Genomic DNA, 27,235 nt, shown 5'->3' with positions numbered 1-27,235 from the left:
GTGTATGATTTTTTTATAGATACAAATGTTACTAGATTGTAATTTATAACATTTCATAAAAATTACTGCCATCATATTTTGCAATCGCACTAATGGGAATGTATAATAATGAATCGAACGTTTCACTCTTTTTGCAGATTTTGCAAAAATTTAAAAATTACTGATGTAATATATATAAAGTCACCAATAGATGTATATTAAGTGCTACTAAATTTGCTAACCTGACAAGCCACTGAAAGGCGTAACATTCACGAAAGATTGCAACGTCCGAGGTATTTTCGAGCCAAGCCAATAAATTTTATTTCAACGTCAATACCGTTTCTAGCACCGGCGTTAAATATCGCGGACAGCATTGGCAAGCTCGAGACAGGCAATAATGGTAGTTTGTAGCCCTACATATGCGCTTTTACCCACTTAACAACCTTAATAGCCCTGTAGCACAAGAATAGCGGCGCGTGGCGACGAACGGCCAGCATGACACAAAAGTCATCGATGACAATACCTGCGGTAGTAATGGAAATGCCATCGCGCGAACGCCAACCATCCTCACAATCAACCCAGCCGACGACGCGGCGGTGGGACTATGACGGCGCGGCGCGCACAAGGGGTGGCACGCGGGTGGGTGAAAGCCGGCATGGTTGGGCATCGCAGCGGGGGGGTGGTGGTAAGAGTTGACGTCGGTGGTCGGGGGCTGATATCTAGCTAAGCGCTGGCGCAGTTGGGTCGCGGTCTCCACCACGGCAGCATTTCGCCCACCGGTCTCTTTACGCATCTATCTCCCTCTCGCTCCCTACCCCCTTTTATCGTTCCCTACCTACCCCACGACCTCTTCGCACGACCTCTCTCTCGTTGTACCCCTCCTCCCCCACCTGTACGCCCTTTCGCGAACGGGTGCATATACGACACCACGGGTGCATAACACCCTCTGCGTCCCTCCGCTCGCTCTCGCTGCCTATGGGTGAAGGTGTCGCGGCGCGATGCGTTATAGTGTAAGTGCGGCGTGATGAATGAACGGTATTTTAGAGGGACGGAAGTGGCGCACGGAAGTGGTCCTACCTAGAGCCCTTTCGCAACGATCGTACGTCACCCACCGCACTGGCGACACACAGGAATCAGAGGATCCCATCCCTGCTAGCGAAGATGCAGTTGCCCACGTGGAAGTACGGACCAGCTGTGCTCGAAGGATTTAGTGACGCACCGCTTCTCTCTCTGTGATTGCGCGAATCTTGTCGCTCGGTCCTTTATTCATAACCGCGATAAGAGCGAAAAGGTGCTCCACCACTGCTCCACGTGAAGACAGATTTGTGAAATGTTCTCTCTAACGAACCGATGTTCGATGGCGTGACGATGATAAAGCGCGTCGAGCGATTTTGAAAATTAGATGTGAGAACGCGACTGAGAGAACCCGTATAAATTAAATTGAAGAATGTAGAATCGTTAAATCGTCATTTATCCGTCATGAGTGTTTTCTGTGTTTCGTTGTGTGTGTGCGGATAAACGCGCGAATTCTCCAAGCGCAGAAAAAACAAAAACAATGAATCGTCAAAAAAGCGAACACGTGACTTCAGCATGGTCGATATCTCGTGAATATTTCGTGGGAAATGCTGCTCGTACGTATAAATCGCCATTCTTAAAATTCCATTCTACCATAACCGCGAAGCATACTTTGTGCTCTCAGACAATTTGATCATTTTTCAAAAGAAGAATTCTTTTCATGTAACTTCTTTATAAATCTAGATATTAATATCGTTACTTTTACGTAATATATATAAATAATTACAAGCTCATTCGTTCGAAAGCAAAATGTTAGTCTGAATATCTTTAAATATTCTTTAGCACCGATTGTGAATACATTAATATTAGGAGTCAATTTTCAGCTTCTAATTATCCGTGATGTATTTTTTAAACAAGTTTATTTAATATCAGTATTATTATCAGTATTAGAGCAAAACGATCATACCATGAATTCTTCAACGGCTCAATAATGGCTCTTCGGTTAAACTATCTATTTATGCTCTTTGCAGCAAGATCGGTTTATAGCAGTATCCTCGCATGCGGATCCGGACACATTCATTGAAATCCAATGACAAGTGAAATTAATATCCCTAGCTGTGTTATGTGCATACCAAATTAGTTCTGTCGATTATGATTTGCTGGCCGGTAACACCCGATTGGGTAATGGATGCGCGAATTCAATTGAACTCACATCACGTTCGTTTTCAATCGCGCATTCCGCAGCGCGTCACTTAACGTAAACTTATCGAAGGACCAATAACATATATCGCGCATTTGGTCACATATTGTTGATTTCGCTCGCATAGTTTTTACATAAAAGCAAATAGCACGTACACTTTTCAACAGCGAATAGAAACGACATCACGCGCAATGCGATTAAACGCACTTGTCTCTCTTTTCCCCATTGGTGCTTGAAATTGTTAATCGCGGCAGAAGTAATTACTTTCCCGAATAATTGCGTACATTCGCGCATGACAGTCCGTTGCATAATTCGGAAAAATATCAAGTATATCGTTGTATATGAGATGGTTAACCTGATCACGGCGATGATGTTAATATGAGGTTAATTTCTATATTTGCGTGCTAATCATTTAATTATCTAAAAAGATCTATGTATATATGGATTTAATTTCTCAAGTAAGAGAAAATATAAAATATAAGACTTTTACTTTGTCCTTAATTTCACGATGCAATTATTTTATCGTTATCAATAAAATTATAATATTTTTGCGAAAACTTGAAAAAAGAGCAAGCTTTGTTCAATTTACAAGCACTTGTTGGTTTGGAAAATATATAAAAGTACAAAGTATTATCAATGACTGACGGAAATAATACAGCCAAGTGGCAAGTGTTGCAACTGTCAGTGAGCGAAGTGAATTCCTTTTTACTGCCAACCAGGAAAGCACGTCGCCCTCAGCCGACTGTTGCAGCTTTGAAGGAGCAGTTGACGTGAAATGTATCGGAAACGATGGACTGTGAAAGCGTTGGGAATGGATTTACAATATAGCGGCAATGGGACCGGTTGGTGCAAACCTTTCAAAATGATCTGCGTTTTCATCCTCTTCATGCTGTTACACGGTAAGGATACATCGAATTTTTATTGTGTGTGTTAGATGAAACATAAAATATTATTTAGCCAAGTACAAATTAACGGCTACATAGAGTCAAACGCTGTTTTTGATGCATCAATTATGAACAAATATATACCTCTGTTGACAAATATACCTCTGTTGACAAATAAGAGAACAATATATATTAATATTATAGCATATCAACATTCTCTCTAACATTAATTAACATTTGTATATTATATTATTGCTGATGATGGTCCCAATAATGGAATCGAAACGTTCGAATTTTTTGTATAAAAGGTATATTTGTTCATAAATGATGCACCGAAAACAGCTTTTGACTCTATATAGCCGTTAATTTGTACTTGATTAATTATTATAATTTATATTTAGCATAAGGAATTTTTAATTCAATTAATTTTGATTATTATTATTCATATTATTTAGCATATTTTAATAATTAAATTATTTTTTTTAAAAGTCAGATAAATCACGATAAAATTAAAAATCTATATAAAATATACATATATTAAAAAATCTTTAAAAATCTTAATAATATTTTATTACATCGAATATCTTATCTGCTAGAGATGAAAATAATGATAACTTACTCAGTAAAAATCGCGGTAAATTATCCGATAATTTTAAAAAACTGGTAATTTAAAAAAATTATAGAAATAAGAAAATTTCGATTGAAAGTTCAAAAAGAGCATTTATAATCTTTGACTAAAATTGAATAAAATACTTTATCTAACTAATATTTTCTAATAATTTTAATGCAGTAATTATATATGTATATACACAACTTATATTAATTAGTTACATAGTAACTGGAGAAATTAAAAAAAAAAATTTTATGTTAGACTTTTTAATATAAAAGTGTATAGTCTTAAATTATTTTTCATATTTTATATCTTACAAGCTTACATAGCGATTACATAGAGACTGTGGTACCATGCCATATAACTGAAAATTTTTAATATAAAGAATAGAAATGAAAACATTTTGTAAGAGCATGATGAGAATAGATTTATTTAAGTTATTTTCTTTTAAAATCTCTAAAAATGTTTAGACTTAAAACAAAATATATATATTCAGATATTGGAAAGAGGAAAAGCAAAGCTTCTGAGTGCAAAAATTACAAATAATAAACAGATCTAAGAATTTTTTTGTATTTTATGTGAGAAAAACATGATTTGTGCACAAAACTATAACGAATTTTATTCAAATTAACAATAATTTTGTTTTATCGTAAGTAATCAGATCTCGAAATTGAAACTGGTAATTTTACATTTACTAGTCGCTATAGAAAAATCTATAAACATTTTGAATATATAAATATAATATACATCATTAAAGATATTAATAAAACGAAAGAAAAATAAAAATAAGAAGATTCGATCGCAAAAGTACATTTTAATTAACTATATTATTAAATTCTGGATAAATAGTAATTTTGTCAACGTAACATATACAATATACCACGCGAACACACTATGTAATGTCAATAAAAATTCTGTCCATCATACGCGAATACGCGTATCATATTATACGCGAACAAAAAAAAAACACGTTGTTGGAGAGTAGGAATGCCGAATAAGGGTTGAAAGGTAACGACATGCATATGTATTCATCTGTAGATCCACAAACGACGGTCGTACGAATCTGGGGAGAATATACACGAAGAATGACCTGGCGAATGTTGTTACGGTGGAATACAACAACGTTGGGTGATGTGTACAGCGTTTTAAAAAGCGTATATTCGACAAGCATGCTCGTTCGCATGGAGTAGCTTTTACGGTACAGCACCGCGCGCGAATCCACATGCCACCATTACCGGAATTGCCATGAGCATATTTTTCCATTCGATAAACACCGTTGGGCAAACACAGCGAACGTTGTTGCGGTGCTGCGATAACATTGGGAGAAATTTTTGTACGTTAAGGCGATGCGCGAGATCGGATCGATGCGTCTACATGTTTCACGCAGTATCATAAATTCTCCGTTCGACAGTTTGATATTTATTTAACATGATGATTTGTAATAACAAAATGTATGCTTGTACCGACAGCAAGTTTACAAGGTATCCTATATTTCGAGTTATATAAATTCAAACTAATCCAATTAGATAGGATAATAATGGTTAATTATTAATTGTATACAGTTACCAATATACACGAACCTTTTTTTATTCAAATTTCCAAACTATCCCATTGTTCTTGATATAATTCAATGCTATTATGTTTACTATAATAATTACATGAAATATTTCATGAAATGAAAATTATATGAAATGTCTCAAAAAATTACGACACGACATGAAGTGTACGAAACCAGCGAATTTTATGAGCACGATTTTACGAATAGAGAAAAGCATCGCAACGTCATATTTCCGCGAAAAAGAGAGTAAAGATCTTGCCGCTAGCACATCTTTAAGTTCAGCTTGAAGGTGCAAGCTATGTTATTTAGTCGTCATAAACACGGATGCAGTGGTGTCGTCGACGTAATATCGTGCCAGAGACAATCTGTTCGAAAAGATGCCTTTACAACCGCGCTCTCCGGTCCGACTGTCATCAGACCGCAATACTCGCATCACAGCATGGTTTCTTCCCGAGTCTCATAAAGTCTCGCGCAACTGATTTTATTTGCTACAAGGCGCATCATTTGTGGCCAAACTACTCTTATTAAAGCGAATCCAGGGAATTTAAATTGTAGTTATGCAATTAAACTCGTTTCGATTGCAATCGATTCCATTATCGCCTATAACACATATATATGTGGCGCATTTTTTTTTATAGTTCGTATTTATTTAAATATATTTATGATTAGACTATCTATTAATCATAGATATATATTTAAACAAACAATAAAATAACATTCTCAGAAACAATTTGATTATATTTGTATCAATATATTATACAGTAGAAGACTGAATTATTATTATTCTTTTACACATTTTTTTCTTTGCTAATGAATATTGAATAACGTGCAAAAAATATTACGGAAATAGTTGTATATAAAATAATTGTACTTTGATAATCTTCTTGTATACGTAACGTCTGTATATTTCAAAATTATATACCTTTATAAACGGATTGTAACTTTTTATTAAATACACTACGGAGTATTACTCCGGTCTGTCACTCCGGTTTGCTACTATTCACATATCCCTCGGTTCTTTTATGTTTTGTTCGCGTTTATGCGCTTTATCATGCATCATCTACTATAGCATACTTTGCGTAGCCTGACACGTATATTCGCTCCGCAGATATGACATGAGAGTATAATAATGTGATGTTCGCAACACCTTATTTTATGTAAATAAAGTGACGTTTTATGGACAGCCAAAAGCAAATCTAAAGAAAAATTGACTCTTTTTGCTTATATTTTTTCTAAAATATAAAATAGACTCTGTAGTGTGTTATTAACTTTAAAAAAAAAAGATAAAAAAGGCGCCAAGTGTACTTCCCATAAACCCATAAAAAATTGTTACGTAAACAAAAAAAAATCGATAAATAATATAATTCAAGTAGTAATATTGTTAATTTTTTATTATAAATTCCTCAGTAGTACATATGCATGTATTAAAAAAAAATGAAATAAAATTTTTAATTTGCGCCAATTGCGAAAAGAACATATATTTTAATGCAACACATAACATTTAATTAACAAGAAAAAGTGATACGTATCTTTATCTTTCTGTTCAAGAGTCTTTTATATTTGCAATGGAATACAACATTTAATCTCAAAAAATTAAAGACGGAGCATCACAAAATAAAAAAATTTTATTAAAATAACATTTTTATGTAAAAAAACTTGACACGCTGCTAGATCTCAAAATATAATAAGTAAATGTTACATAAAGGAATTAAACAATGTTTAATTAACATTAATTAACATTAAAATTACAATCACAATTACAACTAAAATTATAATTAGGGGAGACCAGGGCTAAGAGACTTATTTTTCAATTTCGAATTTTTACAGACAAAATTAATAAGAGACTTATCGAAAAAATGAATCCAGTTACTACATACATTTGACTATTTAATAATATGTAATAATATTTTAATAATAAAGGAAAACTGATAACTAATATGAAGAAATGAATTTTTCTAATGCATTCCATCTAATTCAACTAGCTCCGAGATCGGAGTAATTCGACTAAGATTATTAAAGTAAAGATTAATGTTTTAATTTTAAGCTACATCTTTGGCTATATATTAAAACTTTGTAAAAATGTATTTTAAACACAAAATTCGCTTCGCAGGGCAAAACAATGCTTCTTTTTGCAAAATTTGTGCAAATCATTTTGTACAAAAACACATCGAATGAATCTAGTTTTCGAGATTGAACATGAGAAAACTAAACATTTACCACTGAGGAAAATCTCTTTAAAGGAATAAAATTTTGAGTACTATAAGAATCGTCACTAAATGAATCATACAATTCCATAGTGTGGTTAATTTACTATCCCAATCTGTTCATTTTTTAAAAACATTAACAATATACAATAACAAAGACACATAAAAAAATCTGTTGGACTTTATTAAGTAAGAACAACACTTACTATCTAAGTAGAAATCAAATATCTTAGACAATCGTATACGATTGTAAAACAAAAACTTTAAGAATAAAAATATTTACGATACGATATACGATTTTTTAAAATTGCATAACTTTTATCATAGATGTGTTCGCAAAACAAGATGTTACAGCAGACTTAGTGGCAGTCGCTGCTGCGAGTTCAGACACGTTTACGCGTGTTTTGTTTTTAATGTAGCCTCGATTATTCTATTTACCCCTATAGTCAACTGACCCCAGTCTCCCCTAATTTTAAATCTACTTTTAAATCTAACTTAAACCACATGTCTTACAAATCTAAAATCATTATCCTATTCTTAATTATATACGCTTTTACAATATATAACGCACGTCATATATTAAGTTAGATTTAAAAGTAGATTTAAAATTATAAATACTTATTCTATATTAAATCTAAGCCACATACTTATCTGAATTTGTTCGCATATATGAACTGCTGTATACTGTCATATTAATTCACCTCATTCTCTTTCTTAAATCTCTTCATTATTTTTCATATTTGGTATTTTTAATTATTTGCTCGTATATATATATATATATATATATATATATATATATATATATATATACACACACACACACACACATACACACACACACTGTATATTATTAGTCTACCTTTTCTTTCTCAAATGTCTTCATTATTTTTCTTATTCGATATTATTTGATGATCACCATATTATATTTTAAGGTCTAACGGAATTAGCGCCAAGTTTTTTTACTTAAAAAATTTTGTTATTTTAATAAAATTTTCTCGTTTTGTGATTCTTGGTCTTTAATTTTTTGAGATTGTTATATTCCAAATGTTATATTCTAAATATAAACAACTCTTGAACAGAAAGATAAAGGTACGTATCTTTCTCTCTCTCTCTCTCTCTCTCCCCCTCCCTTTCTCACCCTCTCCTTGTTTGTCTCATGTTCATAAATTACACCCTAATTTTACTTTAATTTTATATTAAAATTAAAATTCTATGAAGGCATTGTGAACAGCAATTTGGACAAACGCTTTATATGTGTGTGTGTGTGTGTGTGTGTGTGTGTGTATATGTCACACGACACTGAAAAAATTTGAAAAGCTGAAATGATCCTTTTTTGGAAAACGATCTCCAGATCTCGGTAATCAAGTGCGGAGTATAATCGAAGAGCCGCAATCATCGAAGGCCTTCGCTCAGCAACGGAAATAATTCGGTTCTTTGGATACTCAAGATCAACCGTTTATGACGTTGCGGCAAAATATACGTCTTTAGAACAGTCCAACGAAGGTTCCAGTATGCCAGCGAGGAAGAATTATTCGAAAGAATGCACCACGAGAACCCCCGCAATCGTTGAAAGGGCTCAAGTGCTGATTTCGGATAACCTAGGGCAATCGTTGCGAAAATTAGCATCGATTTTTGGTGTAAGCGAGCTAACAATGCGTCAAATTACCGAGGAGGATCTTCAATATAAATCGTATACATTAAAGGTACGACAGATGCTCTCTGCATGTTGCCAGGACAAGCAGCCTCGAGTTGCTCGTCTCGGCTCCCATTCTGACCTCCCAACAGCCCAGAAAAATAAATCCCTTGAACTATTACGTATGGAGCGTAGTTGAAAGGGTCATAAACAAGTCTCAGCATAATATGACATCATCAAGGACCGCTATTGAGGCAGCATTCGTCGGTATAGACAGCGCTACATTACAGCGTGCGTGCGAACGCTTCAGACCGAGAATAGAGGCCGTCATTCAAACTAATCGGGGATATATCGAATAATTGTGCTCTACAAGAATCCTCCAAGTGCCACGTAAAAAGATTTTTTAGTAATATTTAATTTTTCATTAAAAACATTTTGTTTAAAGAAATTGTTCGATTTGTCCAGATGTTGGTGACGCATCCTGTATATTCATGCCGTTACCAATTTCGCAACGCTAAAATTGCGAATTGAGTACTGTATACGCAATGACATTCACACGTCAAGCGGTCAAGCGGCCTGTTTTATATTTTTATATACTTTTAATTTAAAAGTAACTTATTAAAGTATTAACTATACAGTGAAATACGACATATGATGAAATCGACATATAATGCAGTGCTAATAAAACTATGGATAAATAAATCGGTAAATGAGAGCAATATACGTGTACCATCTACCGTCGAAAATATAAGAGATGATTTTTTGAGGTGATGACGTATCTTACATATAATTTTGACATTTCGGATTTCACATCACGATATCTCCGTTCGTAGGACACATAGAGGTAAAATAAACGCTTATTATATAATTCGGATTATCTGTCGATTGAGCTTATATTCAGAACTCGATCAGTCCAGCTTTTATTAAAAAACCGATAATTTCGGATGCTCGCAACTCGGGGCGGTCCTGCGCTGCGCGCCACTACCGTGTCTCTTGATTAAAAGTTACAATTCCCGTTTAAAAAGATGTACAATTTTGAGATATACGGATATATTCCGCAGACTCTTACAAGAAGATTATCAAAAAAATATCATTATTTTATATATAATACAACTATTCCGTAACATTCTTTGCGCATTATTAGATTAATATTAGCAAAAAGAAAAAAAATAGAAAATCTCAATAATAATAATAATTTACTTTTCTACATATCTCTAATATTTTTCTTCCATTTTGCATAATTTTCCGTATTAAAAAAAATTAATCACTTAATGCACAAACATAATGTCATATCAACATCTAATCCAACAAATTATTTAGATGTAATTATACGCGTTCTATCATACCGTCATGCAATTGCCACTGCGATGTAAGTAATGTCTACAAAAATGTATACGTATGTTACAGAGTGGCTCAGTCAACATACATATCGATTCCTTGATACGCTTTGCGCCCGCAATTTTCAATCAGCCCAACTGAATGATCGCGGCTGAATAACATACAGCTACTGAACGTATCCATTAGGAAATTGAAAAACGTAGATGTTCCACATCGTTCGATGGCACGCGTCTCGAAATGAGAAAAAGGAGCAAATTGACATGCACATGAACGTGCACGTGTGCGTGAGCTCGTGCGTATTTATATACTATATAAGTATTATGTGTCGGAAATAGGAACGGCGTTCCGATGCTTCTGAAAGTGTAATAGTCAGAAAATTTCCATTTAATATATAATAGTAGAAGAATATCAGAATAGTAGAATAATATCAATATAACGAACTATTATGTTTTCAGTATGGTGATAATACTGTACCGTTTTCTCACTTAAAAATTACACTAACTAAAGATGTGATTTTTGAGTTATTATCATGAATAATTAGGTAAAAATTATTCTATCAGTTATCAAAAGTAAACTAATTTAACTTTACAGTTCATCCGCCAAATAGCATTAGTATCATTCTTAACATTTTCGAAGAGATCATAAATATCTTCTACAAGAGTGACACATTTTGAGTTATGTCGTTTTTGTAAATAAAAAGTCTTCCACAAAGAACATTTAGAGTTGAGAAAGTTTTGATGACGAAAGTTTGAAGAAAAAGTTTGTTTTATTCTGAGTTAATCATTAAGTTGATCAAAATATAAATAAACTGTCGGTGATATTATATATACCACTTTTAATAAATATAAATTATTCCAGAGTTATTATAATTTTATAGGGTATTAAAAAAACTCAAACAGGATGATTTTTTAAAGGTTGTGAAACAAGAAAAAACAAAAATCACTTAATCATGTTTCTAATCTTTTTGCCGATATTATTTGACTGATCAATAATTTTCTGTTAAGTTGAAAAACGCAACAAAACACTTTTTTTTCTTTTTTCTGGAAAACTGAATTTTTTAAACAATGTCATTTTTGAAGTAAGAAATATGTTTTAATATCTTTTATATTAAATGGCAATTTTCTGACTATTGCGCTGACTTTTGCATCGTTTTTATAAATTTTGATATATCGTATCTGCTATTCCCGATTCTACAAATCTCGGCGCATTCAAAACGATAAAGTTTCTTTCAAGATTAAGACTTCTGACTTGGCTTAAAGATTTATATTTATTCTGTCATCGTATCGTCAAAGTTACAAACGTTAATTACGATCAGAGATGCAGTCTTGTAAGCAGCTGAATCGGCCACCGCTTAATGCGATTAGCCTTAATTTATACATAAGACTGAGATTAAGTATGCCAGACGTAAATTGTAAAATTCGATACCACTCAGCCTTTCACGTTTACTCGGGATTGATGTTTTATTCAAACGATGCTGCTTAAGATCGACAACCTCGTCGTGGCTCGTAATTTTGTATTCGGCTTCAATATTTGCGTCACAGGATTAAGTTTAGCCAACGACGTGACATTTCCATCTATGTATAAAATGCTTGCTTGAACAAGTTTGCAACGTTCCGATTTCTCTTTGATACGAGTTTAGGAATGTTATACGATGCAATATACAAATACACAGGCTTTAGCTTCCTCCTGAAGATACACGGTTACATTTGAACGCATCTAACGAATTTCAAATTGCATTTGCGAATATAATATATTGTGAATAACATAATTATGGCGAAACTGAAGAGTTGATAAGTACGCAGTGTTTTATAGGAATGTTAATAGTAGAAAGAAAATAGAGATAAATGAATTGGTTCTCATTTGAATTTCAGTCGAATCAATACATCAAAGTTTCATCTCTTGCGACATTTTATAAAAGAGGTAATAGAGCAATAAAAAACAATAATTACAATCTCTAAATAAGTATCCATCAAGGAAGAAACTTCTTGAAACACCTGTGCTCGAGTATCTACCGAAGATAAATCAACATTAACTGCCAATTGAATCGTGTCTCTTATAACAAGTGGCTATAACTTTATATTGTCTAGTAGTTTCTAAGTTAATATTGGATTAACTATATATCGTAAAGATAATTTAGAGTTTCCAGCTAGCAAATTAGTTTCGAGTGCACAGTATTGACATTTGAACAATTTTGATGTGACTACACTAAAAGAGCAATTTTGTTGAAACATCTAAAAATTTAAATAGATACAAAATTTTAATAGATACAGATCTGAAAATAATTTTGTGGGACCCCGTGTAAAAATTTATCCGGGAATTCCATACTTTCATATTAGTCCTATATGGACAAAAAGTGAAATCCAAACTAGGCCCTGCTCGTGACCAAGGAAGTTAAGTTAAACTATCCTAACCATACCCTAAATGGGCGTGAGTTGACAAACCTTTACTTTGGATGCCTCAGTAATGCCCATATAGGACCAATATTGTAAGAAATTTAGAGGAAATAGGAACAATTAGAGAAGTTATCAGTGTCAAGGCTGTGTAACTTACAATCAGTGGCAGGATGGAAGTCTACCAATATACAGAAGACCAGGCCTCGGTTTGAATCCTGGAACTCTCTGATATTTTTTTCGCTTATTTCTTACAATATTAAATATAAAGTGTCTGGTAAATTTCCTCACGAATATATCACCTACTTACAATTATATAAAATATGCCTAAGTTAAAATTTTTATACTCTTGGCTCAATTTTGAATTGTCACGCTTTTTTATCTAGACCTCACATTGGCCCTCAAATCTGAGCCAAATTTGAAGACCAATGTGAGGCTTAGATAAAAAAGCACGACAATTCAAAATTGAGCCAAGAGTATAAAAATGGATATTCTAGATGGATATTCTAACTTGGGCCTCAAATAATGGAAAGTTAACTTGGCCCCGATTACAGCCTAGAAAGAATTTCCACGCAGGACCATCAAAATAATTTTGCAGGAATCTTAAACTTAATGAGCAATACTGAAGAATATTTTGATAGTCTAACCCAATTTGTCCTACCTAATTATTTCGATAGTCCAGCAAAATTATTTTTCAGATCTAGCTAAATTTTTAGATTCTTGCAAAATTGCTCTCTTTCGATGTAATATTTTTAATAATCAATAAGCTTAATAAAGTTCTCTAAATAAATTTATAGATTATAAGTGTATATAAATGTATATATGTACATATATATATATATATACATAATTCCTTCTGGAATGATTATTTTTAATAATTCTATTGTCGGCAGCTCGCGAAAAAATGATCACTCTTAGAGCCATCGCCATCATTGATCCTAGAAAAAGTCGTTACTTTAACGGATTATCGAGCATCGTAGCGCTTATCGTAAAAGGACCAAATCCCCGAGCTTCGTTGGTTAGCGCCACGATCGCTCAATGTGCTTTTTTTTACTTCTTCCTAAATCTTGATCCGATCGGTTCATTCCAAAGTAACGCCTTCGATAAGATTCTTACAAGTAGGTGTTCCGGTAAGAAAAGAGCGACGGAAAGAGAAGGAGGAAAAAAAACTTTCTCTTGCTGATATTGGTATTCAGAAACGCAAACTTTTATTCGCAAGGCGCTCACGAAGTCCGCGAATATTGGATATGCATTTCGATAACTCGGTATTCGATGCTACACCGAACAGAGGATATTACAATTTTACAATTGATATAAACAATAGAATCCAACTTGGCGATTAATGGCGAATAAACTCGAAAGAAATTCACCGTATTGTATGCTAATCGAGTCAGACGGACAAAGAGCTCTTTTTCCCATACTATTAAGTTTTTCGAGTGCTTTCGCAAAGTATCTCATTACAAAGTCTTAAAAGACGAATTTTCTCTCGAAATAATTAATTAAGAACATCACTCTAAATTCGACGTCGTAATTTAACTAGTGTACGATCGTGAATCGACTCACTTTCATAAGCAAATCGCAATGTTGCCCATTAAAAATTTGCTGTTTGATTTTTAATTCAAGCACAAGCGCGACATGCGTATGAATAAATTTCCTGAATAGACAACACTTTACGAGATTTGAATCAAATGATGATTCATATTGCTTTCGACAATAAATTATAAAATTGAAGTTATATTGAATAAAAAAAAAATTAACGTACATTTGACTTTGGCTCTTATAAGCACTTCACAGTTTTTGATTTATTATTATTAAAGCTGAACTTCTGTTAATTGTTTAAAATTGAAGAGCTCACGGATTAAGGGTCATCAATTTTCGCGTTAATAAGATATTTGCGGCAAAGTGGATTGCTTTACTGCTTGGGAAGACGGATTATGCTTTAAGGTGCCTAATTAATTGGCGTCGCTCGTTAATTAAATGTACTAATTTAGTTCCACCACGTGCCTTCCGCAAATGACCAAATTGTAGACATCACTTCGATGGCGACGTGAAAATTAATCATCTCACGGGAATCAAAGTTGCCATCAGCTGCAAATAACTAAATCGACAAATTCAAATAAAAGCAAATATGCAACGGTCGAATTTAAACGTTTGAATGGATCTCGTGAATGAATAATAATTTGCGTCTTACATTGTTCATTCTTGAAACGAAGTTGGACTCGCAGAACTTCTCACATTTACGCCCGAATTCACTAAATTTCTTTGACACGCAGAAAACCAACCAGGTTGCGCTACATTAATCATTTTGCAAACTGTAAAGCGTGATGAAGGCACTTGGCACGTTTACACAGTTTACGTTTGCAGTGAGTAACTCTCGGCAGCTAGGGATAACTACAACGTAATACGTCCGCATACAGCGGTTAACCGAAGGTAAAGGGAATTCCTAGACCCCGTGGGCGAGTAAACGTTCTTTGATTTATGGTACGGCTAATAGATTTTCCGTCAGAGTGAAAATTCATCAATTCGCAGTAGCCACGGTTAACGCAGATCGATATCCGTTACGCGATATCACTAGCCGATCCGCCAAGCAAATATTTTTGTTTCCACCTTGTCAGGCGTTTTTCAAAAAGTCCTACCAGCCAGAACGAGCGCACACATAGATCAGACTGAGAATAACGCGCAATATCCACCGATCGCGTCATGATATATCAAAGCGCAATTTACGACGCTGCTATATCGCCAATATCAAACGAGCTTTTTCTCCTCTCTTCTCTCGTGGCGGGGTGACTGGGAAATATGGTTGCGTTCCGCCAACGAATCCAAAATTTATAACAGGATCAACCGTGCAAACCGATGACGGTCTCGGATCGTAACATCCTTCATCGAAGGCATATAAAGGCGGTAGGATCACCAGCCAAGAAGAATATGTGTGTATGTGTGTATGTTCGCTAAGAGAAAAGTGAATAATTCACGTCTACAATCCTACGGAGCTTTTCGCGCTCAACAAGTGAAAGAACGCTGTGCCATAAAACGATAAAGCATTCTTATACTACTTTCGAAAAAATTGCTACTAATATAATTGTAACCGACTAAGTCTAAGAAAATTTGTTGCAATTGGAGCGTGGTATTATAAACTAATGTACAGAGATTTAATGAATAATTTTGCAATTAATTGATATAAATATTTCATACAAGTGGATAAATAGAAACTTATGATATTAACATTTGTAAAAAAAAATACATTTACCTTTAGCAAACCTTTAGCAAAAATGTTTCATATTTCGAGTAATTGATCAACTTCAAAGGAACGAATGAAAAATATTGAGAAAAAGAAAGAATTTATCGTTTATGCGGTATATGAAATACTGTGCCATAGTCTCTATAATGTGGAACACTGATTTTGTCTTTGGCTTGCAAAGTATCATTTCTGAAGTATTTTGTAACGCTAAAAACGCTGTCCTCAGAATTTGCTTATCACATTTGGAGAAAATTGGAATAATATGATATGAATAGATGAAAATTGACGAGTTTGCCCATTTTTATAATGATATTGTGGTTAAGGAAATTTTATTTTGTCACTTGCTAGCTGTACATGATCAAGAGATACGGTAGTCTCGCGCCAAGTGAACGCAGCGCGACAGCAGGAAATAGCGTAGGGGAGACCGGGGTCAATTGACTATAGGGGTAAGTAGAATAATCGAGGCTACATTAAAAACAAAATACGCGTAAACGTGTCTGAACACGCAGCAGCGACTGCCACTAAGTCTGCTGTAACATCTTGTTTTGCGAACACATCTATGATAGAAGTTATGCCACAATTTTAAAAAATCGTATATCGTATCGTAAATATTTTTATTCTTAAAGTTTTTGTTTTACAATCGTATATGATTGTCTGAGATATTTGATTTCTACTTATACAGTAAATGTAGTTTTTACTTAATAAAGACATACAATAATCCAACAGATTTTTTTTTATTATATGTCTTTATTATCGTATATTGTTAATGTTTTTAAAAAATAAACAGATGGGGATAATAGATTAACTACAGCATGAAACTGTATGATTCATTTAGTGATAACTCTTATAATACTTACTCAAATTTTTCCTCAATGGTAAATGTTATAAGTTCAGTTTGCTCGTGTCCAATCTTTCGAAAACCAGGCTCATTCGATGTATTTTTGCATGAAATGAACAAATTTTGCAAAAAGAAACATTATTTTGCCCTGCGAAGCGAATGTTTGTGTTTAAAATATATTTTTATAAATTATAAAAATAATTTATAATAAAAAATTGTAATAATATTTTTATAAAAGTTTTAATATGTAGCCAAAGATGTAGCTTAAAATACATTAATCTTTATTTTAATAATCTTATTGTTAGTCGAACCTCGGGGCTAGTTGAATCAGATGGAATACATTAGAAAAATTCATTTTTTTTTCATATTAGTTATCAGTTTCCCTTTATTATTAAAATATTATTAGGTAGTCAAATGTATGTAGTAACTGGTGTAGAATTCATTTTTTCGATAAGTCTCTTAATTTTATCTGTAACAATTCGAAACTGAAAAATGAGTCTATTAGCCCCGATCTCCCCTATGTCTAACTTCAAATCTTCGTAACTTGGTCATAAAAAATCGTATAGAAACCAAAAAAACTTATTTTGAAGGTATAAGATAGCACTTTAAGATAGTGTAGACAAAATTGGCAAAATAACATTTCCTTAACTGCAATAATTCTAAATATAACTAAAATCATCATTTTTTATATATTACTCCATTTTACTAAAAAATGTGATAGAATTTTTCTGAGCACGGATTCAAATTCAGCGGCCAAAAATCTTCGAGAAATTCCACATGAAAAAAATCAAAGACAAAAAAAAAATCAAATTTTGTTCCTCAGAGTAATGAGACCACGTTTCTAGAAAGAAGGTATGAAAGTCGATTTTCTCTCGACTCAATCGTATTTCCCCTATTTTCGATATCAATATTTCCGATTGCTTCAGAACATCGTAAAATCTTTCAGCTTATAGATTATAAGAAATCTCTGCATCTCATTTCTCTGAAACGCGATTCTTAGATACAAGATTCTTACATACAATTTATACGCGGGCGATGTGTCATCCTAAGCGGATCGTAATTCAAAATATGCATCACTTGTGCTTTATTTTATCTTTTTAAATATAATAAGTTAAAAAGAATAAGTTAAAAAGAATAAGTTAAAAAAAATATTTGATTACATTAAATATTTTATATATTAAAATTTTTATTCTTATGAAATATTAATAAATAAAAATTATTTTCATGCTTTGCACGAATTCACGATTGACAGCGGAGATTTACGCGATCGATCCTTATTCACATTATTCATAAAATAATATATGACCGTAGAGCGATGTAACGTGAATATGAGAGCAAAAAGAACTGAACAGATGTGCGAGAGAGAGAGAGAGAGAGAGAGAGAGAGAGAGAGAGAGAGAGAGAGAGAAAGAGAGAGAGAGGAAAGAAACAATTTAGTGAAATATTAGCAAACGTCGGGAAAGTTATTTCTGACATTCATCATTTTGCATAAAGTAAATTTGTCGATGCATTTACTAATATGAACAAGCATTGCTTCATTTTGCCATATGCTCTATCTGTAGGAATTTTTTGATGGCAGAGAAACAGGCGATGTGGAAAGTAAATCGAATCGATCGATAGAACGGAGCGAAGGTAGTTCATCTCGATATGCGTTTCTTTATTACGCTGTGGGGCTGATACGAGTAGACACAGGAAAGAAAAATTTGCATCCCAAAGAGTTTACATTGGGAATACGAACGCCCGGTGCAATATTTTCCGGGGAAACGACTCTACACCGTCGGTCGCGTCGTTCGATGAAAATCGACGGATCGTATATATAGATTATTCAGAAATCGCCCAATTTCTGAGAAATTCTGCTAAGAAGTGGGAACTGGAAACGATATAAAACCGCATTTAGCGTTAACTACGCGATCCCTTTACGAACCATTCTCGAAAATAAGAGTTTCCAAATTGGAGGAAGCGGAAAGTCGTGTGAAAGCCAGATTATATTTCAACGAAACTTCTCAAAATTCGTCCTGCAATACGTTGAATGTATATAAAATAATATGGAAAGAATCTTCTTATATATCTGCGCACGCTTGCCCATTTAATTAAATAGCAAAGCTTTTAAGAGGCTTATAAGTTAAAATTGCCGGCACCTTATCACGACGACACGTTTACTATTGTCAGCAATTTTCTTCGGTACTAACTATCCACACTATGTACTACTTTATGGTTCGCAATGATAAAAACTTTTTGCGACTTTCTAATAGCTCGTCGAAATGATAATTTATTCATGTCACACTGTATTACATAAACCAGCTATTATTACGAACGTTCTGCAACAACTCGATACGGCTACGTCTCACGAAATTTCATGAATCGACTCGATATTTACAATTTGGTGAATGGCAAATATAGCAGATAATCAAACTGTCGCATATCGGTAAAATAAGCCCTCTATCGCAGTTAAAAAAACATGAACATTTTGATGGAAAATCGCAATAAGGATACGCACGGTTTTTCAAAATAAATCCAAAATTATTTCAAACATTTTTTTAATATTATTTCAATATTAATTTTTCATATAGATATAAAATCAACAATAGCATAAACAGAATTTCAAGTTAATAAATAATAATATAAATAGATAGGAATACAATTATTGTAAGGACTGTCGAAATTTAAAAAATTCACAGAGAATTAGAGAAATGAGATAACGGCGCAGTATTTAATGCGCAAACATTCGTAAACATTCAGACAAATTAAATTTAGTAAAATTTAGATTTAATAAAATTATATATATTTGATTTACTGTTACAGATTCGAATTTGTAACAGTAAATCAAAGTTAAAGAATATAATTTACAAGTCAAATATATAATTTACTTATAAATTTTAACTTTTTGAATTTTTGCGCATGAAATATCATATTCTACATTTGCTTAACTTTTTGTGAATAAATGAAATAGATTATGAAACATTAAGACAAAGTGAGAGAAATAATAGGAATAAATACAATAATTTATAGTAAAGCTATATTGTATACATAAATTAATTATAATATCCAATGTAATCAGTAAAATATTTATATTTATATTTTTTCCTATTTTTTTGTGCTTTTTTTCTTTTTTTCAATTTATACTTGCAACATTTATTAAATATATTTTGAAATTGCATGTATTTTAAAATTGCATGCTAAAAGATTATTTGAAAAAAAAAGAAAGAAAAATAAAATGATACATTTAAATATTTATTCCTATTTTTTTTGTTCTTCACTTCTCTTTCTATTTGTATTTATAACATATTAAATGTATTTTCTAAATTTTATTCTAAAAAAATATTTGAAAAAGCAAAAAAAGAAGAAATAACATAATATTTAAATATTTCTTCCTCTTTTATTTGTCTCCTCTTTTTCTATTTATATTTATAATATTATATATTAAATGTAATTTTGTTTTGCGTCCGAATGCGAATTTTACTTGATCTCTTATGTTTTTTATCTACGTTATAACTCTATTGTTAATTACCGTTGTTAATTTATTTTGTCACACTAACTTATTTGTCACATTGAAAATGATCCAACTAGGATCGAAACGTTTGTTTTGTTCACCTTCTGATTGTCAAATTATATTTTACGTTTTTAATTTATGACATAGTTTTATTTCAAAAAAATTTTTTTAACTACTCATACAGTTTGTCAATTTATGTTTTAGGCTCGTAGCCCTTTTTCCTTTTTACTTATTTTAATTTTGTTTTAATATTTTTATATTTGAAAAAATATTTTTAAAAAGAAAAGAAAAGAACATAGATGACACATTCAAGTATTAACAACGTTTCTTATATTATACATAATAACAACGTATTTTTTTCATAATAATAAATTTTATTTTAAGTACACATAAAAAAAACATTTTGTTCCAATCTTTATATTGCATTAACAGTGAAAACACTATGAAAAAATTAAATTAGATTTAAACGTTTTGTATTATAATAATATCTCAATTCTTATAATTTCATTTTACAAAGTAAGTAGTTTCTCTCATTTCTTTTTTCTTTAAATTGTTAACTCAAGAATTTAATTCATTATAATAAATTTGATACTCTTTACAATTTTTTATTATTCTTAATGTGTCAAATTCTCATAATTATTATTCTCAAATGCATTTTTTGACAATTCTATCAGTGTAAATGTTTTAAAATTAAGCAATATTGATTTTAATCTATACATATGTACATAAATATGTACATATCTATTATACATACATATATATTAAATTAATAACAACGTAATGATAGTGATAAATTATAGACAAAAAAAGCATTATTTTTAATCTTGTGAACAAGGTATTTTATCTTTCGCATCAAGAATTTCACCAAAAGAATTTAGAATTTATTTTGAAAATCTTATTGGAAAATGACTATCCTATTGATTTTATTTTTAATACTATGAATTTGAGGATTAAAACTTTAATATACATTTAATGTGAATTTAGAAGGATCCCACCAAAATATTCAATGAAAATAAAATTAAAATGATTTTCCATTCCGTTTGTGAATGGTATCTCTAATAAATTTAAGAACGTAATCAATGGGATGATTCATAGAATATCTTTCTTTAGTTTGAACGATTTAAAAAAATTAAAGCACACAAAGATCCGTTGCCTAATACATTAAAAAGAACGTTGTATGTAAGATCAAATGCAATGACTGTGATGCATCTTATATAGGTCAGACGAGTAGGAAATTGAAAACGAGATTATCAGAGCATCGTAAATAGTCAAAAATTATCTCATTCCGTTATTACAGGACATAGATTGCATAGCAGCCATGATTTTAAAAATGTTAAGGTTTTGGATAGCAAGAGATTTTATAACAAGAAAATAATTTCGGAAATGATACATATTGATAGACAGACAAATGGTTTGAATTTGCAAACGGACACAGATGCCTTGAATCACGCTTACATAGAGACGTTGAATAAATACAGATTGTGTTGATATGTGTGTGACCGCGGTGATATCTATAGTTTACTTTATTACATGATTACTCGTTAAACTGAGAAGAAATTCTGTAAACTATTCATAATGTTTCGATCTTTCTAATTTTAATTTTAATATTTGACGAGTTTGCGAAAATATCTGTTAATTCTTCCACAATGGTTGTCAATTGTATGTGATTGTTCTGGACACTCACTTCGTGATGAGACTGAATTTTCCGTACTTATTACATACATTTTCTTCAATCAGCTTTTAATTTCAGCTGGAGTTTTTAACTACTCAGCTTTGAAACTCTCTGATGTTGGACAACATTCACTAATGTTGGAATATGGCTCGATTTGTCACGTTTGCTCCATGACGATCACATGCAGAGTAGGTAGATATTAAAATGTGATATAACAATCTATATTAACGGTGTTAATATTAAGAGGAATTAGGCTGAAGATGACTCAAAGATGAGTTGAAACGTTCCAATTTTTATATGGTTTTATTGATCTATATAGTTTTTGATATCATGCATATCTGTAACTTGCGTGACTCCTATAGCTTTTTATTTTATATTCATATAAATGTAATAATTCATATTCATATATATGTTACAATATTCTTATTAATATAAAAAGTGTTTTACAAGTGTTTAACTAATTTTTATCAATTATTATTATTATTTACACTGGAATTATTAAAAAATGAGTTTGAGAACATTATAAGGATTTGACACGTTAAGAATAATAAAGAATGTAAAGAATATCAAGAATGTAAAGAATATTATTATGATAAATTAAACTCTTGAGTTAACAGTTCAAAGAAAAGAGAAATGAAAAAAAAAGTTTTACGATATGTACAATCTATAACATATATGTACATACCTGTTATACATACATAAATCTGATAAAATTTTTACAGATTCAATACTTCAATAAAAAATAAAATAAAAGATGATTTGACTTACCAATACGATGCGTAGCAGCGGAGTTGTAAACTGCGTTGAATTCTATAACAGACAAAAATATTCATGTCATTATAACCCAAAAATAAAAAAAAATTAATAATCTAAAAAAATGATTATTGCTTCAACTTAACCTTTTATTCTCTTTTTTATATAAATAAATACTTTTTCAAAAAGATAATTATGTATAATTATTAGAAAATGTTTTTGTGTAAGTGGCTTTTTAAATATTAAAATTTTAAAAATAAATTTTTCTCCAATTTTTATTTTAATAAATTATTCAAAAAAATAATCTAAACAGAAATTAATATATTTATATTACAAAAAATAATACATAAATAATATTATATAATAATATATAAATAAAATTGTGTATTCTCCGCCGATACCTCCCAGACCTCTTTTTCCGCTCATTGTCAGGTTCTTCAGTTGCAATCACACAATATATACAACACTCACGAGAATATGAATTAATTACAATCGAGCGACATTTTAAACGGTACCGACATTAACTGTATATGATGTAAAATCTCGCGAAGTACGCAAAATTTAATAAATTACTTTTACTAATAGACCGCATCAAAATAGACTAAACAAGACATCGAACGTATGAAATGATTCGCGACACAATTTGTTGATTGAGCGTTAATGTGCTACCGATAGTGATAATGACACTACGACTTTGCAAAGAATAATACGTTGCAATAATAAACATCAAATCGCACATTAACCGAATTCCTATTTCCAGGGCGTACAAAGGGCCGTACAAAGGGAGAGTTCACAGCATGCACTGCGCTAAGAGGCCCCGAAGTTTTAAACACCAAACATAATGCGAGGAAATAGCAATAGCCATAGAAATAATGATTTTAATATCCAAAATAAAATATTCTACCGTTTAACGATGTTAATGTCAGAGGATTTTCCATTTATATACAACCTCAAGAAGACACTCTACAAAGTAAAGGAAATTCTTATAAAGTGCTATATTTAAGATTACAATCCTCTTAATGCTAGAAGAATGTATGTTATACTGATATGCATATGTAGTTATACACACACACATAAATGATAAACTGATTTCTAATAAATAAACATGTCACTATCTTATATATCCTCTCATTTCAAAAGGCTATTCGAGTTATTATAATAGAATTTTCTATAAGAAAAATTTATTTTCGATCATAACTCACGTGTTTTCATTTTTATAGATGAATATGTGTTATTATAAATATACGTGCGCGATTTATGTAAGATTTTTTGCTTAGAGGAAACGTGTGTAATTGTAAGAGAAATTCCCCGTTTATATCGGCAGAACATTTTTTTGAGCTGAACCTATTAGAAATCATATATTTCGATGTATCCGATTTCTGACGTGTTATTTCTATCGCTCTCGCTATTCCCTCGCATTGTATCTTCACGAAAATAATCTATTATTTTTATTTAAATTAATTTCTATCCAATTTAATTTGCATGAAAATGATATTCATTTTGATTTCATTTATACTTTAAAAAAATAATAATTTAAATTTAATAAAATTTTTAAAAATATGGAAGTATTTCAAATAAGTACTTTAAAAGAGTACAATATTTCAAACAAAAGTTGTATGGTTTCGTGGGGGGCAGTGCCATTAATTTGACTTTGAATAATTGTTTGAAGGTCACTTTTAATTTCTTAAATGGAATCCCCTATTTTTCATTACATTTTCTTATAGCTTATCTCAATGTTTCCAAAACATTATAATAAAATATTTTTTCATCAAGTACTTTTCGAATTATGGATAGTTTTAATATTATATATAGAGAAATAAAACGTTATTTTTTCGAACGTTTTTTATTAATAATTTTTTAATGAACGACGGCTAAAACTTGGTAATCACTTAGGGTCATAACCTTGACAACATATGTCAAGGTCAAGTTCATTGGGGAGAGGTCCCCTGATCTAAAGATTTACCAATAAAAATTTTTAAAATGTCTAGTTTCCTAAATCGCGCATCATGATGTAATTTTCTAAATCACACCACAATCTAATCTTTTAAATCGCATATTACACTTAATATTTTTCCATTTCTTATTCCACTTATTATTATGTAAAAATGTATATTGTAAAAACCTAGTGTAAACCTAGTTTATTTTGTTTCACATAGAAACTTCTTAAATTATTTCTTGATTATTATCTGTTTTAGAAATTATGAAGAATATATTCCTAAATTTTTAACAACATAATAAAATACAATTTTTTCTTTTTCTTGTGTAACTTTTAAATTTTTTGTATTATTATAATGTTTTAAATAAGAAATATTGGTATGGTGCGATTTAAGCAACAAATTTCCTTGTTGTTAAAATCGCATCATATTGAAAAAAAAAATCCTCATTTTAAACGTTATAATAAAACGCAAAAAAAGTTATGAAAAAAATTACATAAGAAAGGGAAAAGAGTGTAATTTATTGTGCTGTAAAAAACTTAAGAATATTCTTCATAATTTCAGAGTTATCAGCCTTTAAGTGAAAAGTGATGAGATTTTGACATATTTTGGCCTTATCCTATCATAGCATTCTGTTATTTGAATTATTTAATTCAAATAACGAATTCGTATTATCTTGTGTTCTTAACGAAAAAATGTTAGTACATTAAAACCAAAAATTTGAAATGTGATGTGAGAAATAGATCAAGAAGTGTTGCTAAAAAGATAAATATGGCTAGAGAATATCTACTGTTGCTAGCGAAAATATAATTTATTATTCTTGATTTCTTTCTCTATGATTGTTAATTAAACGATTCATACTTTGAATAAATCGAACGAAATACTTTAGCGGACAAATAATTGTCACTGTAAAATACAAATAATTGTCATTTGCTGATCATGCGATAACATAAACTGCGTGAGGGTTAATATTGGCTATATTTACATTGTGAATTTAAGTCACGGCTTATATCCCAAATTCGATCTAAATTATTTATTCTTTGCTATAAATACTTAAGAAATTACCTATTGGTCAGACTCCGGTTTTTGGTGACCTAATCTGAAATAGGCCGCCTGTAACTATAGGCATATAAGATAGACTCAGCATTAGCTATATATATATATATATACCTGAATTTGCCTCTCGCACCGTTCTGTCAAACTCAACATATACTATAGAAAAGGATGCTGGGTCTATCCTATATGTCTATATAATTTCAATGTAAATGCGCGTTACCCAATCATTTTGTTAATCACAAATTGACATGTATCATGTCGTTAGTAATGAATATCATTTCTCGTAAATAAAAAAGTTTAAAAAATGTTTAAAGGGTCGTGTTCAAAAAGTTCAAAGAGTTCGTATCAGGTCGCATTTGATCTTTACTTGTCGCGATGGCGTTTCGAGAAGTACTAGCGCGCAAACATAACAATATAAGGAAGGGCTCGCATTGTATCTCGTCTAATTTCTTAGCTTCTTACAATATATAGTATATTCTCCGGGTTTGGTTTTCCGACCCCATTTTTAAGGGGTCACAGTACCATACGTATACCAATTTAACTTTAGAGAGTCCCTCTTTGGGGACCAGAGGCTCGCTTATGTTTTTGCATTTGATAGTAGTTTGCATTCTTACTTCTGAGTTTGTCAACACTCGAGGCGACCTAGTTTAAACGCTAAATCTTCAACGGCGAACGCGAAAAATCGTATTTGTGGGGCGCAGGTGGGATCGAATCCAGATCCACAGATCACGAGTCAATCGCATTGAACGGCGAGCCACTCAGCGCCCCATCTCGTCTACTGAGTGTCGAATAGTAAACACTGTGATCTGACGCTACTGCGCCACAGTAATAAACATCAAGATCAACCGAATTCTTTTTTGAAATATCTAACGCATGCTTCTCGAAACTCTCTTCGAAATAAATACGATAAATTCTGTATTTCTGATTTATAAATTCTATATTCATGATTCTATATTCTACATTCATATTATACATGTACACACACACACGCGCGCGCGTTGGAAAATAACATACTAAAAGCTCATTAAAATCGGAGAGGGATAGTTAGGTCCCTTTCGTTAATTTTTCAGATTCCGATGATTATCTGGTTAATTTACGATTAAACTTAATCTGAAGTTTCAACAATGAGTTTCACTCATGACATCATAAATAAAGCCTATTGAATAAAACATCATTAAGCCTAACTACAAGTTAACCAAAAAATAAAAAACCAAGCTTTAATACGACAACATTAGATAAATTATAGCAAAAAACTTGAAACGTGATATGAAAAATAAACCGAGAAGCATAGCTAATAAGATAATTATTGCTCAAAAATATTTATGTGATAATAATACCTCCGCGTTTAATCTTCACTTGTCGCGATGACGTTTCAGAAGTAATATCACGCAAAAGTAACGATACACAAAGCGGCTCGCGTCGTATCTCGTCTATCGGCGTGCG

General features: G+C 31.6%; 1 protein-coding gene across 1 annotated transcript in view; it reads left to right on the top strand.

Annotated features, from left to right (window-relative positions):
* The first annotated feature begins 709 nt into the window (after nt 1-709).
* LOC105149022 (zwei Ig domain protein zig-8) overlaps nt 710-27,235 on the top strand; it is an 81,189-nt gene continuing 54,663 nt past the window's right edge. Inside the window, exons 1-3 of the mRNA XM_087415903.1 lie at nt 710-758; nt 1,024-1,610; nt 2,914-3,093. Coding sequence (XP_087272029.1) covers nt 2,970-3,093 — 124 coding nt within the window. The 5' untranslated portion in view covers nt 710-758; nt 1,024-1,610; nt 2,914-2,969. The remainder of the gene's footprint in view (nt 759-1,023; nt 1,611-2,913; nt 3,094-27,235) is intronic.

Source organism: Acromyrmex echinatior, chromosome 19 (genome assembly GCF_024713525.1).
Source record: "Acromyrmex echinatior isolate Ae372 chromosome 19, ASM2471352v2, whole genome shotgun sequence".
Classification (NCBI taxonomy): Eukaryota; Metazoa; Arthropoda; class Insecta; order Hymenoptera; family Formicidae; genus Acromyrmex; species Acromyrmex echinatior.
This window is presented reverse-complemented; position numbering and strand designations above follow the sequence as displayed.